General features: G+C 42.3%; 1 protein-coding gene across 1 annotated transcript in view; it reads right to left on the bottom strand.

Moving 5' to 3' along the window:
- LOC310827711 (aldehyde oxidase 3-like) overlaps nt 1–20,689 on the bottom strand; it is a 74,418-nt gene that overhangs the window by 28,083 nt on the left and 25,646 nt on the right. Inside the window, exons 13-24 of the mRNA XM_083704078.1 lie at nt 18,840–18,949; nt 16,296–16,480; nt 14,958–15,120; nt 13,920–14,012; nt 12,174–12,343; nt 10,475–10,589; nt 8,632–8,751; nt 6,150–6,246; nt 3,953–4,077; nt 2,479–2,612; nt 1,505–1,592; nt 979–1,065 (exon numbers count right to left, since the gene is read on the bottom strand). Coding sequence (XP_083560204.1) covers nt 979–1,065; nt 1,505–1,592; nt 2,479–2,612; nt 3,953–4,077; nt 6,150–6,246; nt 8,632–8,751; nt 10,475–10,589; nt 12,174–12,343; nt 13,920–14,012; nt 14,958–15,120; nt 16,296–16,480; nt 18,840–18,949 — 1,487 coding nt within the window. The remainder of the gene's footprint in view (nt 1–978; nt 1,066–1,504; nt 1,593–2,478; nt 2,613–3,952; nt 4,078–6,149; nt 6,247–8,631; nt 8,752–10,474; nt 10,590–12,173; nt 12,344–13,919; nt 14,013–14,957; nt 15,121–16,295; nt 16,481–18,839; nt 18,950–20,689) is intronic.

Below are 20,689 nucleotides of genomic sequence, written 5' to 3'. Positions count from 1 at the left end.
ACTCACCCTCACATCTACTGTATTTGGGTCAGTGTGGACAAGCCCCTGGAGATGAATGTCTGAACTATCCCATGGTCTAACTGGTTCTATTGACAGGGTGGGGAACATGTGGCTGCCCATATGTTGTGGTCCCTGAATGGACAAAGGGCAAATCAATGGCCAGGGAAGATGGGGAGTTGTAATCCAGCAACAGCTGGAGGGCCCTAGGAAGGGATGGAGGAGAATTTTGTTTGGTCCATATTTTAGGCAAACTGACCTAATTTGCAATTCCTGGCCACAGAGTACAACATAATTATCCTTTGGATTTTGCACTTCTCTGGATTTTGTTATAAAACTATTGGCTCAAAATGCATAAACAAGAGAGGAAAAATATATGAAAACAACTAGAAGAGATGTGGAAAACAGTAAGAAAGGATTGGACAGAATTTTGAACATTATTTGGACAGATTTGTGGACTTTTAAAGCAGTAGCAATAAGAGGATTGGACCCCTTTCGGAATATGGGTACCCCCAACAAAATTTAAAATTAGGCTCTGTAATTCGGAATTTATGTGATTTGATTTGATATGATTGGTCTGTTAATAAAAATTATTTATAAAAAAAACCAAAATGCATAAACAAATGCGCTGTACCTGACATTGAAAAGACAACAAAATGGGCAGCAGGCAAGACTCTCTGAGGAGGGCATTCCACGTCTGCGCATGCGCAAGCGGCGAAACCCTGAAGTAACGCACTCCATTACTTCCGGGTCGCCGCGGAGCGCAATCCAAAAAAAATCATCCCGAAGCATATTTAACCCGAGGTATGACTGTACTGATAATGAGGGCTGTGACTGCGAGAGAAAAACTTGCTTAAGGCTGCCTAGTAACTTCATGTCAGAAATGAGATCCAAACTCTGAAATCCCATCATGTGTGAATTACCCCTTTCTCATTCCATTTCCCACTTGCGAATTCAACGGGCTGCCATGGAAAAACTTACCAGTTCTGATTCATCAGGTGTACACCCGCCATTTATGTAGAACAAAAGATCAACAGCTTTGATTTTGCCATCATTCGTGAATCCCACCTAAAAATTCAATAGCGTATTGCAGTAGTTAAGACACATCAGACTCATGCTTCATTCTCTGAACTGTGTGAATTTATCTTGGAAACCACTGGTGTTTCTTTTAACTTACTAGGTTTCCTTGGAAAGGATAAATCTAAAAAGATGCTTGATGCCTGCCACACATATTTCCCTTTTGACCATACCATGCACCCCCGACTTCTGCAAGGTATTAGTGCCTTGTCTGGGGTCGATATTACTGTTACTCATTTTGTAATGAAGGGAAAGCCAAAAGTGTTATAATAAATAAACAAATACTTTTGGGTCAAAATAATCCTCTTGGGGAAGAGTAGGGAGAGATACCTCAAGGACGTAGCCCAGTGGACGTGCAAAATCTAGTTCAAAGCATGGGGAAGTTTTGCATGTGACTGAAACAGAGCTTGTAAAAATCAGTATTACTTACTTTATATTGCCCCCAAAGAGGATGTCGACCGCCAGGTATTATCATGTCATCATCTCGCTCCATGATAAAACGGACCGGGCGGCCAGTTCTAAGCCAAACAACAAAGACTTAGGCTACCTTCAAGGTAAGCTGTTAGCAGAACCAACAGCTCCACAGACATCCTGTTTGTCTGCTCTTATGTAGCATTTTGATCTGTTTACAGTGAGGTTATATGACAATAAACACTTGTGCTGATTTGCTTCCTCGGTGTTTATTCATCTTCCTGTTAAGCATCCATTCATTCTACACTTTTCAGTGCGTAAGTTGCACCAGGGCAACAGGGTGCTTTAATCTGCTTTTATTGTACAAACCTAATTTCTAGTATGTACCACGTGGGTGGTGCTGTGGTCTAAACCACAGAGTCTAGGGCTTGCCAATCAGAAGATCGACAGTTCGAATCCCCGCAATGGGGTGAGCTCCTGTTGCTCTGTTCCAGCTCCTGCCAACCTAGCAGTTCAAAAGCATGTCAAAGTGCAAGTAGATAAATAGGTACCACTCCAGCAGGAAGGTAAACGGCATTTCCGTGCACTTCTTTGGTTCACCAGAAGCTGCTTAGTCATGCTGGCCACATGACCCGGAAGCTGTACGCCGGCTCCCTTGGCCAATAAAGCGAGATGAGCACTGCAACCCCAGAGTCATCCACGACTGGACCTAACGGTGAGGGGTCCCTTTACATTTACCTTTAATTTCTAGTATGTCCTTGAATCTCTCCTGCAAAATACTGACCCCTGGAGGCAAAAAATAAGTAGATGCTGACTGGGTGCTTTTGAGTTATAAAACATGCACGCCCTGTCATAAGCTGTGTGGGCATTGCCTTTCCTTTTTGGAAAACACAGAATGTCTATAAAATTCTATTGTAAGAGGTTTTGTATATGAAGAAGGCACTTGTCGTTTTAGTTGCTTTCAGTAAAATCACAGACAACTGCAACACTTACTTGTGTGCAGCAACTGCTGCAGCTGCGGCGAAAAATGAAGGTTTTGTACTCTTTCCCCCAAAAGCTCCGCCAACTCGCCTTGTGTGGGTCATGATCCTATTGGCTTGAACATCTAATGCTGAAGCCACTGTTTGCTGCAAAATAAACAAAATAAAAGCATTTTCAGGTTGTAAAAAAGCCTAGTACCGTATTTTTTGCACCATAACACTCACTTTTTTCCTCCTAGAAAGTAAGGGGAAATGTCTGTGCGTGTTATGGAGGAAATGCCTACGGGTGGCATGCCTACGGATTTTCCTCCTCTAAAAACTACGTGCGTGTTATGGTCGGGTGCGTGTTATAGAGCGAAAAATACGGTATTTCCCTAGATCATTAACAGCATGTTTACTCCAGATGTACATACAGTGGTACCTCTGGTTACGTACATAATTTGTTCTGGAGGTCCGTTCTTGTTCTTAACTCGAAGCTCCACTTTAGCTAATGGGGCCTCCTGCTGACGGGTTTCACTGCTCGCGCATGTGCAGACAGTCAAAATGATGTTACGCGTATGCACGGACGCGGCGAAACACGACCCGCGAATGCGCAGATGCGCAGTCGCTGTGACGTTAACATATATGAGAGAGTGCTGGAGGGGAAATAGTTAAATAAGTTGCATAGACAGGACCCAGGGGGGTGGATTCAGTGGGACTATAAAACCAGTTCTGGGAAGAGTTCGTTGGGAGTTGTGGGTGGGTAGTTGGTTGGATTTTGTGGGTTGGCTGGTTGGGAAAGGCAGTTGGTAATAGAGAGACAGTTAGGGCAGTGAGTTCTTGAGTGTGTGGAGGTAGAAGAGAGAGAGGAAAATAAGACTAAGAAAGTAAAGAGCAACAATGTTTGGAATACCGTAAAAGTTTTGTTTGTGTCTGAAATAAAACATACTCTTCTTTATTATTTGAGAAGCTGACTGAGACTGAAGTGATTTTACCAGGGAGGACCTGGTTGGTGGCAGCGGATTAGTGGTGTACGGGTCAATAGTCCGTGAGACAACCGGGGGCTCCATACGAACACCACAGTCGCCTCTTACGTTCTGTTCAGGATGTGAACGGGGCTCCGGAACGGATCCTGTTCGCATCCCGAGGTACCACTGTACTGCCAAACAACAGCAGCATGTCTATGGAGAATGGATACAGATGCTGAAAGACAGAAATTCAGCATGTGTTTATATGTATTTTTGAGTGTAGAAATAAAAGATGGCAGCTACCGAAGGAACAATGACCCTGGGTGAGTGCCCGGAATCCCCAGAATCTTGCAGAGAGTGGGGGTGGCACCTAACTTTTGTAACAATACAAATGCTGTTGTTTTTAATTACAAACATCAACAACTGATTACATCTAGTTTAAGACTCTTTTGTGCCAGTGGGGTCCATCTCGTGTGTACTGCTGAAACAGTTGTGGAGTTTCCAAACACCGCTAGCAGTCAAAGACTTGAGTTGCCTCACCTGGACTTTCGAACCATATTGGGTAGACGTGTATACATCCATTTCCTTATCCTCTTTTCTTGGAACGACAAACACACTGTCTGTTTCCAGGTAAAAATGTTCCTGCCCTCCGACGTGGATTTCGCCTGTTAAAAAACATTTACATTGCTAATTTGATTAGATTTGTACCTCACTATACTACGTGACACTTCATCGCATGTCTTAGCCTGTAGGCTTCATAAAAGGGGATGGTTAAGACGAGCAGGAACAGCAAACAGATTGGTAGAGAGGCACTGAAGGGCAACCAAGAAGAGCCCCAAACAAAATAAAATATGAAAAACTACTCAGAGGACTAGACTGGTGTGGACAAGAGAGGAGCTGATGAGTTTATACAGTCGTACCTTGGTTGTCGAACTTAATCCATTCCGGGAGTCCATTTGAGTCCCAAAACGGTTCAAAAACCAAGGTGCGGCTTCCGATTGCCTGGAGGAGCTTCCCGCACTCAATCAGAAGCTGCAGAAGCCCTGTTGGACATTTGGCTTCCAAAAAACGTTCGCAAACCAGAACACTCACTTCCAGGTTTGCGGTGTTCAGGAGCCAAAACGTCTGAATACCAAGGCGTTCGACAACCAAGGTACGACTGTGTGTCTGTCTAGCTTTAGGAAAGGCTTTCAGTTTTTATTTTCTCTTCAAGGCATCCACAGTGCTTTTAATTCTCCTTCTTCTTGGAGCTGAGGTGGTGTGCTATGCAGTATTTCTCTTTCTGGTTGAAAATAACAATAAAAATATTTTACAAAACTGGGGGTGGTGGTGGAATAGGCTGCAATCCTCATTCCTGGTAGTAAGCCCCATTGAGTTCAATAGGGCTTACATCTGAGTGGTGGTTTTTCATGTCTGAGAATAATAAGGGAGCCGTTTATAATGCTGGGGTGCTTGAGGAATTGGTTCCCTACAAAGGTCAACTATCCTGTGGATTTTGGCCTCCCAATTTTATGGTGCAATTTGTGTTTTAGGCTATATAGAAATGCGAATTTAGAGAAAAAATATGTTAGAAATGTGTATTTTGTGAGAAAATGCATACAGAAATACAAATTTTCATGCTGTTTTGTTGGTTTTTTAAACCACAGATTACAGCAAAAAAGAACAAAACTGGGTTTTTTTAAAAAAAAAAATTTAAAAATTAATTTTTTTTTAAATTTTTCATTTTTGCTGTAATAAGTGTATTGTGTTTTACCTGGACAGCACAGCCAGGCTGGGGGGGGGGGGGGCAGCAAGCCACAGACTCTCTGCTACAGACTCTTCCTACTCACTAAACCCTGTTACCTCTTCAGCTTCCAACACCTCCTCTTCCCAGTCTTCTCCCTCTGACCACTCATTGTTGTACAACCATCACTCCCTGGGCTCTGAGCCTTCTTCTCTTGGTGCAGGCACCCCCAAACTAGGCCCTCCAGATGTTTTGGGACTACAACTCCCAGCATCCCTAGCTAACAGGACCAGTAGTCAGGGATGGTGGGAATTGTAGTCCCAAAACATCTGGAGGGCCGAGTTTGGGGATACCTGCCTTGGTAGCTTCCCAGCTGGTTCATCTCACCACTCCTCTGTGGCCAACCAGTCCATGACATGGATAAATGGATCTTTGCTATGAGTGTCCACTTGTTAGGGTTTTACTCTTGTTTTAAATGTATTTGTTGTTTTTGTGTTTTTACCATTTTAAATTATTTTATGTGTAAATCGCCTTGAGATGTTGCCTTAGAAGGTAATTAAAATAAAATAAAATAAAATAAAAAGAAGAAGAAGAACTGAATCGAAAGTCTTCCCCATCTCTGATTCACACAGCTATGTTTTCTGCATAAGGAGTGCTCATGGTACAGTTGTCACCCAGTAATCATACCAATCTGTGATCAATTTAAATGAAATGTAAACCGACAGACGAGAAGAGAAGACTCCCTGGAAAAGACCCTGATGTTGGGAAAGATTGAGGGCACAAGGAGAAGGGGACGACAGAGGATGAGATGGTTGGACAGTGTTCTTGAAGCTACCAGCATGAGTTTGACCAAACTGCGGGAGGCAGTGGAAGACAGGAGGGCCTGGCGTGCTCTGGTCCATGGGGTCATGAAGAGTTGGACACGACTAAACGACTAAACAACAACAAACAGATAGACTGAACCTGCTTGCTGCTATGTCATGAGAACCCCATCCATTACTGATAGCACCCTACCTTCAATGATGTTCTCAACATTCTTAAATGATTCTGTAACGTTTCCTCTTTCTATTTTCTTTTCTTCTGTCAAGAATGACTTATGCTTAACTGCCTCCTGAAAAATAGGAGGAAACACAGCATTCAGACCCAGAACACAAAGCACTATGTCGTCGTCATCATCGCTACCATCTTACAGTTCTTTCAGATGCACTGATATTTTCCCCCAGTATAGTTGCACTGATTTTACTCTAGCTAAGGAGTTGGCTCATGCCTGGTCAGAAACTAAACAATAGGTTATTTTTCCTGTTCATCAAATCCCTGTTGTTCAAAGATCTGTGTCCAAAGTGCTGTATGGGAAAGAACTATCTCCAGAAATAAATAATAAACAAATACATTTAAAAAAGACCCTTGGTCTGTCTCAGGCATCCCAAAATCTGTCCTTTTTTCATGTCATGGTGAAGGCATTTGGTGTTCTTTGTTCTTTGTTCAACCCCCATTCTCGTATTGTTCTTTGAAAGTTGTATCTACTTTTGCGGCTCCCCAGTGAGTATTATTACATGAGTAGTACCTGTGAGAATGGGGAACATATTTCATCCAGAAAGCAGCTGGAGGTGTAGCACAGTAATCAGAGTGTTGAGCTTCAGCCATGAATTTACTAGGCGTCTTCAAGTGAACCAGTATCGCTCAACCACCTTACCCCACAATCTATCACATGCGGATAATGATACTGACATCTTATAGGTTGTTTTAAAGGTTGCTGAGATACTATATGACACGGTTGGGGAACTGTGACCCTTCAGGTGTCACTAGGCTCCAACTCCCAACAACCAATATGGCCAATGGATACAGATGATGGGAGTTGTAGTCCAACAACATCTGTAGGGCTACAGGCTCCCCTCGCCTGCTGTATGTAAAGTGCACTAAATGGTCTGAGGTATGCGACAAATGCTAAATACATTTGTATGTACTCTGTCATCCTGACATTGCTGAAAGGAGACTACTGTATACTTATGGACATTGCCTCTTTCTCAAAGACACATGTCTGATTCAAGAGATGGCAGAACAACCTAACTATAAAATACATGCACACATTTGGCCATATTTGGATGATTCAAGCTCATCTGAACAAGCTGCAATACAACAACAACAACAACAACAACAACAACAACAACAACAACAACAATTTATTATTTGTACCCCGCCCATCTGGCTGGGTTTCCCCAGCCACTCTGGGCGGCTTCCACAAAGACCAAAAATACACTAATATGTCATACATTAAAAACTTCCCTGAACAGGGCTGCCTTAAGATGTCTTCTGAATGTCAGGTAGTTGTTTATCTCTTTGACATCTGATGGGAGGGCGTTCCATAGGGTGGAAGCCACTACCGAGAAGGCCCTCTGCCTAATTCCCTGTAGCTTTGCTTCTCGCAATGAGGGAACCACCAGAAGGCCCTCGGTGCTGGACCTCAGCGTCCGGGCAGAACGATGGGGGTGGAGACGTTCCTTCAGGTATACTGGGCCGAGGCATCAGTTTGGCTTAATGTCCAGACTTGTTCCGATGCCATAGTTTCTTGGTTCAGACAAAATGGAGAACTGTAGTTGGTGAAATCCTTCCTGGCTTGTTTGTTTGCTTGCACAAAGGCATGAGTTTGGGGTGGCTGATGGGGAGAGGTGTAGCCAAAATGCAACACAGCTTATTAAGATATGGTCATCTGAATGCTATCAGTATTAACCTATGGGCTGTCAAACCAGTGTATTGCATGTTCTAATAGTATCCGTAAGACTGAAAGGTCATGCAGATCCTATGTAGGTGTGTGTTTGCCATTTCAATTGCCTCAGGTATAAGGTGCCTTTGGCTCGCCCTTTGGAAGGACTTTGAATATTATGAAGCTGTCAGCCATGGAGGGCTGCTATTTTTATTCCTGACTTTGGGCTTTACAGTGGTACCTCAGGTTACATATGCTTCAGGCTACATACGCTTCAGGTTACAGACTCCACTAACCCAGAAATAGTACCTTGGGTTCAGAACTTTGCTTCAGGATGAGAACAGAAACCGTGCTCTGGTGGCACAGCAGCAGCAGGAGGCCCCATTAGCTAAAGTGGTGCTTCAGGTTAAGAACAGCTTCAGGTTAAGAAAGGACCTCCGGAACGAATTAAGTACTTAACCCAAGGTACCACTGTATCTGGCAGGAGGAAACAGGATGCTTGACTAGCTGGGCCATTGCCTTGGCTTTTCTAATGTTCTTATCCAGTGCTTTTTTCCCTTAAAAAATGTTTATGGGTACTCTCATTTTGACTCAAGAAAATCACCATTTCCTAGTTCAAATCGAGAAAAATGAATACAGTAAATGGACAAAAGTACAAAGATTCACAAAATGTTTAGGGGTATGCATCCCCCCCTCCCCAGAAAAAAATCACTGTTCTTATCTATTGCAATAGTTAAGATAGAGTGCAAGTAAAGTACCTCTTGAAGCTTCACAAATGAGAGCCTGATTTCTTACCTCAATGGTCAGGATCAGTTCCAGTTCTTGGTACTCTATCTTCACTTTTCTTCTGGCTCGCTTTGCGCACTCGTAGGATTCTGCAACCACACCACAGATAATGTGGCCGATATATAGTACCTGCATGACACCCGACCAACAGAAATGGAATGGCTTTACTATACAGAACAACAACGTGGTTGTTTAATGTACTTCGATAGATTTCATGCTAAGGCTTTGGGTTTCAAACCATGTTCCAGAGACTTATCCTGGGGTCCTCTGGAAGCTTTTCAAGCACAGTGAGGATATTAATAACAGTAGGTGAATTGCCCTGAATGGCAGCTTGCTTAACCACAACCAACCTTCTTCTTCAATGTACAGGCACAGAGGAAGGGTGGACATATTCTAATTTGCATGTCTCATGTCTTGAGTAATCTCTGACCTCAACTGAACTGAGGGCCCACCCTAGAAGACTCCTCAGAATTCTCTGCAATGACCAGCTGACAAGTGGATATGTCAGAGGTTTGCCAATGAAAGCCACCGGTAAAGTATATATATATATGGCATTTATCTTAAGTAAATATGAAGTATTTAGCATGCATCATGTAGTGCTTCCAGTTTATCTGTTTAAGCAGAAGACTTCCATACAAGAGTGGATAAATTACCGTATTTTTCGCTCTATAAGACGCACCAGACCACAAGATGCACCGAGTTTTTGGAGGAGGAAAACAAGAAAAAAATATTCTGAATCTCAGAAGCCAGAACAGCAAGAGGGATCGCTGCGCAGTGAAAGCAGCAATCCCTCTTGCTGTTCTGGCTTCTGGGATAGCTGCGCAGCCTACATTCACTCCATAAGACGCATACACATTTCCCTTTACTTTTTAGGAGGGAAAAAGTGAGTCATAGAGCAAAAAATATGGTAATTTGCTTTCAAGTAGCTAGGGTGTTTTTTTGTTTTGTTTTTTAAAAAGGGTATACATATTGGGGACCAAAAAATATAAAGTATATAGAATGACTGAGGACCAACATAAACATTTGATTTTTTCAAACAATCTTTTCAAATTCATGACAATTAAGGGGTGAAGATTGGGCTTGTGTCTTAATTTTATGGGACAGTGGCTAAGAGGCAGCGAATTTCAAATTCCCAACTCAAAAGTAATCTCTAACACATACCCAAATAGGTGGCCTTAAATAGCCCATTACCTCCATCTGATATATGGGTTAATAATATTGACCCACCATACAGGGTTAGTCTAAGGAGTTCTAATTGCAGGATCCTATCTCCAAGGGTTATAGCTCTATGATAGAGTGCATATGCTAAAGGTCCCAGCATAACGGGAATTAATCTCTTCTCCCCCAATGTGTACCCCCATACCATCCCCAAATTTGCTCTGGAGGGTTGGGGGAGTCCCCAGAACAGATTTAGGGGGATGCAGAGGGAGAAGAAAATCTTCATGTTTGCAGAATCTTAGCCTCAGTGCTATGTTGAACACAAGCCTTTAAAATACATTTATGTTTTAATCATGCATTCATGGATCCTTCAAACAATGATTCAGAAACAGACACTGTGGGGCCTCTTGCACATTTAAGGGTTGTCTAGAACTGAGATTTTCACTATTTGACTTTCCCTGCCCAGGAGCTACTGTATGGTGATGGAAGATGCTACAGCTAGTAATTACTTTCCTTCCTCTGGAAGTTTGTTAGCTTTTTCCTCCAAAGCAACTCGGTTCTAGTGGTCTAGTCATGCCCAAGGAATTGTAAATGTGTGCCTTTGATAGAGAAAAAAAAAAATTTAGGGTACAATTCTGGGCCTGCTTATCTCTGAGTAGGTGCTGGATAGGAAGGCAGAAAGCTCAGAAAATACCTCTTCGCTAGCAAAAATTTCCTCTTTTCCATCACCATTATGCCCCGGAATATCAGCTGCTGTTACCACGGCAACCACCCCTGGTTCTTCTAAGGCCTCTGACACATCAATGGATCTGGAAAGGAGAGATAAATAGAACACTTTTGGTCCATTGGTCGCAGTGATCAAACATGATAGCAAGATGAATTAAATAAATAAATGTTTTAAGAAATAAACATTCAGGGGCTAAAGTAAACATGAACTTTTTTCCTACGTGCCTAAGTTGTGCACAGCTAGTATTTCTGCAGCTGCAAACAGATAGTGAAACAACCCAATGTATTCAGTCTTAAAAACCTCTTTGTACTATCTTAACTGGTATCTGTGTATGTGTGAAATCACCCCTAACTGCAATACAGGCAGGCAGCTTATGGTTACCAGATTTTTTCAATGAATCTGGCGACGCTTTTTTTTCTGGAAGCTGAGTAGCAACAGGGAATCAGTAGTGGGGATGGTGAGGCAAAAGATCCTGGGCCCAAGCACACATGCATATTGTATAAAGGTGAAAAGCCCTTCTTTTGCACTCTGTGAAAGATAAATATGCAGAGTTTTTTAAAAACTGGGCAACGGCCGCCCGCCCGCAACTCCCTAGCTTCCCCCGGTCAGTCAAAACAAAGGGGGGAGGGGGCAGGAGATTTGCACTGCCGGACGTCCCCGGTTCCCCTTCAGCAGTGGCAGCGGCAGCAGCAGCCTACAGCCTGGTAGCGCAGTTGGCTCTGGCTGGCTTCAGGAGCTGTACGCTGCCATGGCGCCTGCCAGTTTGCCTCCTGGAAGTCCCCATATGATGTGTCTTGTTCGCAACACATCATATGGGGACTTCTGGCGAGGAAAAACGGCAGGCGCCATGGCAGCAAGCAGCTCCTGAAGCCAGCCAGAGCCAACTGCACTACCAGGCTGGCTCTGGGCTGCTGAGGCTGCCACTGCCACGTTTCCCAGGGACAGATTTGCAAATAAATTAACTAGCAAACCATTTGCCACCCTTTCAAGACACTCCAAATCGGCTGCCTCAGACAGCTGCCTCACTGTCCCTAGTGGTAGAACTGGGTGTGGATACCAGCCTTGTGTGTTGGGTGCACTGAATAAGCAGATCCATTGCTCCCAAAGAGTACTCCAATCTTATTTAAAAGAGATGTATGTCAAGCCCACCTCTTTTCCCCTACGTTTGCAAGCACACTTTCATTCCAGCCCACTCCTGAAGTAAACCAGACCAAGATTCAAAGCATGTCCAGTATCTGTTACAATATGTCCTCCTTCCCATGTTTTAAGGGACGTGGGTGGCGCTGTGGGTTAAACCACAGAACCTAGGACTTGCCGATCAGAAGGTCGGCGGTTCGAATCCCCGCGACGGGGTGAGCTCCTGTTGCTCGGTCTCCGCTCCTGCCAACCTAGCAGTTCGAAAACACATCAAAGTGCAAGTAGATAAATAGGTACCGCTCCAGCGGGAAGGTAAACAGCGTTTCTGTGCGCTGCTCTGGTTCGCCAGAAGCAGCTTAGTCATGCTGGCCACATGACCTGGAAGTTGTACGCCGGCTCCCTCAGACAATAAAGCAAGATGAGTGCCGCAACCCCAGAGTCGGCCACGACTGGACCTAATGGTCAGGGGTCCCTTTACCTTTACCCATGTTCTACTGCTTTCTCATGCACTTTCCTTCTTGTTACTTACAGAATCTTTGCGTGGGCGCATGTGCTGGTAACCACAGCCATGTAGAGCTGCCCTTCCTCTGGAGGCATGTCATCGACATAGTCTGCTTCACCGGTGGTATGTTTAATACCAGACTGGTGCATGATGGGACGCCCCACTGGGTCCTGAGGAGGCTGATGAGGATCTACATCCTGTCATATGGTAGAGACATTTACTATACAGACGGCTCATTCAATTACTGAGTATTACTCAGAAAATCCTACAAAAATTATATGGTGACAACATGGTTGTATTTCAGTTTGTACAGGCTGAAATTTGGGCCCAGAACTTGTACCATGTTACTATCTGTACCCAAAGCTCTGATTCCATATTGGCTTATACAGGAGGACCAATCAAGCTATTAAATCATGTTGGCCAAATATACATTGTCTCTTAGTATATGTAAACATTTTCAATTAGTATCCTTGGTATTATGGAGGACAACTTTCTACCACATGAATCTGCCTAATCCTTGAGATAACCAGTGGAGACCCTGCTCTGTGTCCCACTACTTTCAGTGGTTCAATTAATGGTGACCTCAGGCAGGATCTTTTTAGCAGTAGTGTCTAGATTGTGGAACTCTCCCTGCAAGAGAGCTTCCATTCTGCAGGTTTTCTGACTCTCCTTAAAAGCATTATGGTATGTTTCACTGGGCCTTTGGGCTTAGAGTGATATTCTGTCTCCTTGGTTCCCTGTTGACATTTTGTTGCTGAGATGCTGGTTTTTTGGTGATCTGATTTATTTGTTTATTTGTATGTATGTATGTATATTAATTTGTATGTATGTATATTATTGTATTGTATGTATATTAATTTACTACTGGATTTACCTGGGTATAACACAGTCAAGGCAGTCACAGACAACTACATAAAAAGATGGAAGCAGCACAGGGAGGAAAACACAGGAGGATTATCAATGGATGATGACGTTGCGTAGACCCCAAGAAAAATGGGACTGAATGGTAAGTACCCAGCATGGAAGCAATCCGGAACTAGATTCTTCACCAGGAAACGATCATTTATTTCCTACCCACCCAGCAAACTCAAGTATTCCTCTTATGCAAATATAGTAGCACTATTATTATTATTATTATTATTATTATTATTATTATTATTATTATTATTATTTTGTAAATAATTTTTATTCATTTTCCAAAAAAGAAAAACAACAACATTCGTATTAATAACAAATCAAGCCAAATCTTAACCCGTTCAAAAAACAAAAAAAAATACAGCCAATTATAGAGTCTGAATTAATTAATTTCAATGGGTCTTCCCATGTTCTGGATTTCAAGAGCTAAAGTCCATCCTTTATTTTTCTGCTTTTGTTACTTCCCAATTTCCCAATCCTGATATTGATGATCTTCTCTCTGTCAGTTAGTCGCTGGTATAACTCTCCATCTTGTTTTGTTTAAACATTCCTTATTTCTGTAATCACGTAGGGGGCAAATTTCTATTGCTTTGTTTTATATTTTTATTGGTGTAAACCGCTTAACCAATTAGTTAGGTCACAGATCACTGGGTGGTAAGCCATGCTAAGTACTAAGACTAGACCCATTGAACTTCATGGATATGCGTAACTTAGAAGCATTAATTTCAGTGCGCCTACTCTGGGTAGATTTCAGTTGAATACAACCCATTATACTTAGAGAAGGGTGGGTTAACATGATAGCATTGACAGGAATGTTAATGCTAGATGATGAAAAGCAATGAAAACAACCTCACTGACCTGGTATATTTGCATACCCTGAGGTGGTTTCTCACGGAACTCGCCTAAAGCACTGGCGTATTTCTTTGGCAAGTCAGGATACTTAGATGGATTCTGTGGGAAGACAAATTAATTATATATTACATCAATTTTCCCCAAGAAATTCTTCAGGGGCAAGCAACCATATAATGGTAATTCATTGCCCAAATATGTACTACCAGGGTGCTCAAATTAAGATATGACTTGCACAACTACTTCTGGTGTGTCCTTTCTACACATGTGGGGGGTTTCCAGTCATGTAGCAAAATCTCCACTTATAACATCTTAACAAACTTTTTAATTTTTGTAAAAAGTTGTATTCGAGCCAACATGAAGCACTGGCTGAATGAAAACAGCATGGCATCTGTTACATAGGAAGAAAAGCCTGCTGTACGTAAGACAATTTTTCTACATAGGTGCAGAAAAAACGGTGTGTAAAAATTGTTAATGGAAACAAGGATCTTTGGTAGAGGCAGAAAAGTAGGAGGAACATTGTTTTTAAGAGGAGGGAAAGTTTATTTCTTATCCACTTATAGTGAACACAAGAGAAGCCTCATTGGATCAGACAAAAGGCCCATCTGGTCCAGAATTCTGTTCTCATAGTGGCCAACTGGGTGCCTATGGAAAGTAGGCAAGAAGGAAATGAAGAGAATGGCACCCTCTTATATGTGTTGCAAGCCACTTGTATTCAGAGGCATGTATGCCATAAGCTCAATTACTAACTGCTTACCCCAAAAATAAGTCCAGATTTGCTCTTGTGCCTTTAATATCAGCTTGATTTACAGAAGAGCTATTTCCCATACCACATAGCTTTGGGGAATTCAGTGAACAGCTGCTGGAGACTGGAGTGGAAAGGTATAAGGCTTTCTACTCAAATAGGAAAGGTGATTATTATTTTCTCCCCACCTCTGCTTAATACCCAGCCTGATGAAGAGCTCTGGAGAACCCTGAAGACTTGGGCGCCATTTTGTGACATTCTTAAAGTTATTGCCCTACTTTGTTCTTTGGGGTGTTATTTACCATGTTCTTTAAACCTTGTAGCACTTGCAGATAAAATCTGAAGAAGAAGCTGACAAGCAGGGTTCGTCTGTATTCCACTTTTGCGCCTGGGGCTGAAGGAGAGAGGATGATTTCTTCAAGAATTAGCCTGCAAGCTTCATTCAGCATCTCTTCATCCCAGTTGCTGGGGGGAGAAATAATACAACCAAATAAGTTTATTTTAGCAAACGATAGATATGTATATGCAGAGTTTTGAAGGGGTGAGGAGAAAAAGGTTTCCAAATGCGTTTATTAAAGTGACTTTGATAATGAAGTACACTTTGCCACAAGAAAACTCAGGTTTCTCAGGAACTGATAAATAATATTATTCAAAATAGGTCCTTTATACGGTAGGAAAATAGATTGCATAATATGAAACAGTCATAGCTAATCTTAATATGGAAGAACAGGACATTGGTGCTGGTGACCCAGCCTACATCATCCACAGTGAGCATTAGGAACATATGGATAAAATACTTAAAAGTCGTTGATCAGAACAATCAGTTTCTAACAGTGACCAGTCAGATTAGATGCCTTGAGAAACTCACAAGCAGGATATGAAGATGTACATAGGTCACGACTTGACTAATAAGGAACGATGCAGTTAAGATTTGTGTCATCTTAATAATAATAATAATAATAATAATAATAATAATAATAATAATAATAATAATTTATTATTTATACCCTGCCCATCTGGCTGAGTTTCCCCAACCACTCCAGGCAGCTCCCAATTGAGTGTTAAAAACAATACAGCACTAAATATTAAAAACTTCCCTAAATCTTAACCCAAATACATAAGAGTGTGGAAGGTTTTGTTTTATTTAACATGGTGTTTTAATGTTGTAACCTGCCCTGGAACCTTAGGGAGAAGGTTGGGTAATAAATGAAAAAAATGATTGAATGATCTTGCTGCAGTTCAGGGAACTGAATTACATGACATCTAGCCCTACAATTCCCTGGGCCCACAGAATGAAAAAAATTCCCAGAAAACTGATATGTATAATTGTTCTCTTAAATTTTATCCCAAATTCGTATTCACAGAAATTGCAGTTCTTCTCCACTTCCACTCCAGTGTGGTTTGGTGAAATTTTGGAGAGGTGCTTTTGTCTGTTAGTTTTTAAGAGCAGCATTCTGACATGATATAAACCAATTTTGAAATGAAGACATTTGTCCACCTTTTTTTTAAAAAAAAGTTTTTCATTACTACTTGCAGACAAGGTTTAAGTACAGAGAGAATTTAATTTTCCTAGCTTCTAGATTCTGCCCCAAGCTCCTCCAAAAGCAAGAAACAGCTATTCCTATATAATGTCAATGTACCTTCCAATGAGCTTCTGACAGGTATTTCTTGCGCTCACTGTGGTAGGACCAATGCCACCATATAAAATAGCCATGTCCTCGATGACACCAGTGCCTGGCTGGAAAAGGACTCTCATTGAAGAATTTGTCACAGACAATGCATTTTTTCGGCGCTCAGCCTGCCGGAATGCTGACACAAATTCATCCTGGCAGATGCAAAAAACAGAAATTGGGTTATTTTACTGCCCTCATCATGCTAGGAGCTGGGACTGAGCAATGGGAGCTGCCCCCATTGCGGGGATTCGAACCACCGACCTTCTGATCAGCAAGTCCATTATACATAAAGAGACTTCCATGAAACAGTAAGTAAGGGTCAAATTACATGTTACATTATTCTTTATAAAAAGTGTAGTTGCCACTTTTATTTTGGAAGGAAATAACATGTGCAAAGCTTCAGTCTGGAATGTGTTCCCAGTCTGGGCCCTGCTCCTGTTTCCCTCTGAAAACCACTCTCTTCACAGGCAATTGTTTGCCCTTAAATGCGTACAGTTTACTACAAGAAACACATTCAGGAGTAAAGCAGCTGACAGGGGAGAATTTTGTTGTGGGACATTGCAGGGCCCTGATCTATATCAAGGATCTATTTCAAATTGAAGAGCCAAAATTGATTTTCTTCAAAATGGAAGTGGCCAGTTTAAGAATGCTTTTTAAAGGCATATGAACAATGTGATGTGTAATTTCACCCTGACAGATTGTCACCTTCAATCATCATACACATATGTGCCAAACAATAGACTACATCATAAACTCGCTGGGAAGATGTTGCCATCCTAGCTAATAGGGCAATGCACATGTAAAAAGGTAAAGGGACCCCTGACCATTAGGTCCAGTTGTGACCATCTCTGGGGTTGCGTACAGCTTCCGGGTCATGTGGCCAGCATGACTAAGTCGCTTCTGGTGAACCAGAGCAGCGCACTGAAATGCTGTTTACCTTCCCGCTGGAGCAGTACCTATTTATCTACTTGCACTCTGACATGCTTTCAAACTGCTAGGTTGGCAGGAGCTGGGACTGAGCAATGGGAGCTGCCCCCATTGCGGGGATTCGAACCGCCGACCTTCTGATCAGCAAGTCCTAGACTCTGTGGTTTAACCCACAGCGCCACCCATGCCCCAATGCACATGTGGTTGGTTGTTAATATCCATGTCTTTAAAGGCATGGTAGATTATGATCTACTGGTAGATCGCAGGGGTGTTCCAGGTAGATTGTGGGATCTCCGGGGTGCTCCTGATCGATCCCCCTGAAAAGCTCAACAACTCTGGGTCACCTTCCCCAAAAGAACAACAACTCTGACCATCCCTTCCCAAAAAAAGATCAACAATTATTTGCAATGACAAATGCCAGCTTTTTTAAATAGTGGGAGAAGATCACTGTCTCTTGGGAGTTGGACGTGCCTGATATAGACTATACCTCCTGTCAACCACACTCAGTTGTCGTTTCATTCTTGCTATATGGGAGTGGATTAAAGAAGGGAGTTGATAAATATGGCATCACATGGGCCATTCAGCCATCCAAGAAATCTGGATATCATTCATCTACAGCAGCCCTTCTCAGTCTCCAGATGTTTTGGTCTAAAGTTCCCATCAGCACCAGCCTAGTCAGGGATGAGAGTTGTAGTCCAACATCCCAAGGGCATCAGGTGGAGGAATGCTGCTCTAGAGAGATGGGGACGGCAATGTGGCTGCTTACTGGTGAAGGAAATATTACTACCCATGGCACATATGCAATCAACACTGCTCACAGGTTTAGCATATTTTTGTAGTTCTTCAGAAACCTGTAATACCTTTGTGCCCAGTGGGACAAAAGTTAATGAGTGTGCGCATCGAGACATGCTTGAGGAATTTGTTATATGCAAATTCTAGTAAGAAATAAACTGATCTGAACTTTCCAGAGCTAATACAGAATCAAGGAATCATAGAATTGTAGAGTCAGAAGGTTGAATCCAAGTGAGAGCGAAAGGGACTCAAGAGTTTCAATTTTTTTAAAAAATGTTGCTCTCTCTGTTCCCAGACCCCTGAATATATTTTGAGAAGACTACCCATTTTATTAAATGCAGCTTTATTGACTGTTTTCAATGCATGCTTTTTATGTATTGGCATATTGATTTAGTGAAGTATGACTATTATGTTCTGTCTGTGAATTTTGTGTAGGATTTTAATTGTTATAGGGTGAAGGCCATTTGAAGTGTCAATTTTCTAACTGAAAACCAGATGATAAATATAATAAACAAATAAATGAACAACAGGGAGCAATGTGTCTTTCACCGATCCCTAGGTAATTTACATGTGATTTTTTACTGGTAGATGAATATTTGGAAATATGTTGCCTCTCTCTCCAGCAATGTGTTGACCTGTCATTTATGTGCCTTCATGGACTAATTTATGTTGAGATTTAGATACAAATATTGTCTTGCCCAACGTAAGTGTTCCACAGTGCAGAAAGCATCTTGTGTTTGGAGGGATGGTGAGGAAAACATACAGACACAAACAAACAAACACACAACTTACTTCCTTGGAGAAAGGGATAAAAACAGAGACTATGACCTCTCTTGGTGAAAGGTCTGCCTGCGGCAAGCCTGCGAGGAATTCATCATTCAAGGGAATCTGACGTGATCCATCTGATAGAGGAAATAATAGTCTTTAGACAATGAGCTCTTAACAGATACTGATTTTATCTGTCCCATGCAAGAGAAAATTACCCCTGCATCTATTCAAGCTCTGAGGCAGAACTGGCCCTCTTCAACGGCTGATTTACCCAACAGAAACATTTGTATGAAGGGTGTTGACAGCTATAAATCATTCTAGCCATTTCAAATGCTCCCAATTTGTAGCCAAGGTAGTATTGCTCCGAACTTTGCAAGATCAAACCTGCACACTTGTCAGTTGGCGTTTGTCGTTGATAAATACAATGGACTTCCACTTGTTTATTATTATATATTGTCTTCTTGGGCAATATGATATATATCATAGACTTCATGTAATAATACACCACCTTGCATTTTGCCATTGTAACAGAACATCAGTTAGTAGGTTTCCTCTCGCTCATCATAGTCGTAAGAGCAAAACAGCAGGAAGGAAAGTAAGGATCCTGCAGTTTCCCAATGACTTCTGCTATTAGGACATGATTTTATTCCTGCCCCCTTCCCACTATTATGAAATTGAATCACATCCACACCATCCATTTAAAGCATTCTTGTACTGCTTTAACAGCCACGGCTTCCCTAAAGTATCCTGGGAGCTGTAGTTTGTTAAAGGTGCTAGCTCTGGTAGAGGTCTCCTGATAATTCTCAGCTCAATCAAGAAACAGGTAGTTCACAGTCCCTAGAACATGGGTAGGTAAACTAAGGCCCAGGGGCCGGATCCGGCCCAATCGCCTTCTAAATCCGGCCCATGGATGTTCCGGGAATCAGCGTGTTTTTACATGAGTAGAATGTGTGTTTTTATTTAAAATGTATCTCTGGGTTATTTGTGGGGCATAGGAATTCGTTCATTTTTTCCCTTCAAAATATAGTCCGTCCCCCCACAAGTTCTGAGAGACAGTGGACCGGCCCCCTGCTGAAAAAGTTTGCTGACTCCTGCCCTAGAATATAGGATCTATGTTTACCAATAAATCATTGGAAAATACTTACTGTACTAGATGCTATGTTACTTGTTGTGTATTGAGTCAAAGGATTTTATATCTGTATTATTATTGTCTGTATTTGCATTAGGGTAAAGTAACTGCCTTTTGGTTCCAGAGGGTACAGCTACTATTGGTTCATTTAAGCTGCTGTATTTGGATCCTTTGTCTTATTGGTTTCCTCCAAAAGGCAGGACTGTGATTGCCTGATATTGTTCCCTCCAAAATGTATCCTTTCTAGCTAGTTCCCTGTCCCTATAAATGTAGCTCTCCCCTCCTCAGGTCTCAGTCTTGTTTGCTTTAATAAAGAAGTGTTACTAGAGAACTGTCTCCAGCATATCATGTCAAGAGAGCTGAAATCACAAACCCCACGTCACAACAACTGGCGACGAAGGTGGGATCCGAAATGCTGAGGAGTGGTTAAACGCAGCCCTGCCTCAGAGTCCGGATTGTAGCTAAGAAAAAGACTCACTGGCCAGCTGAGAAGACGACCCTGCCCACAGGACAATGGAGAGTCCAAGGGTATTGGAGCACTTCCAGCCATTAGAGCCCCACACGTGGGAAGACTACGTCGAACACTTCGAGTTCTTCGCAGTGGCTCAAGGGATCACCGATGCCAGTAAAAGAAGGGCCACATTCCTGAGCTACTGTGGGCCTGAGATCTTCAAGCTGGCCAAGGCATTGCTTGCTCCAGGGAAGCTAAGTGAGACATCTCTCAAAGATATTATTGCCTGTCTAA

This window comes from Podarcis gaigeae, assembly GCF_964106915.1.
Source record: "Podarcis gaigeae genome assembly, chromosome: 1".
Classification (NCBI taxonomy): domain Eukaryota; kingdom Metazoa; phylum Chordata; class Lepidosauria; order Squamata; family Lacertidae; genus Podarcis; species Podarcis gaigeae.
Note: the sequence above shows the minus strand (reverse complement) of the source record. Positions and strands in the feature narration are given on the sequence as shown.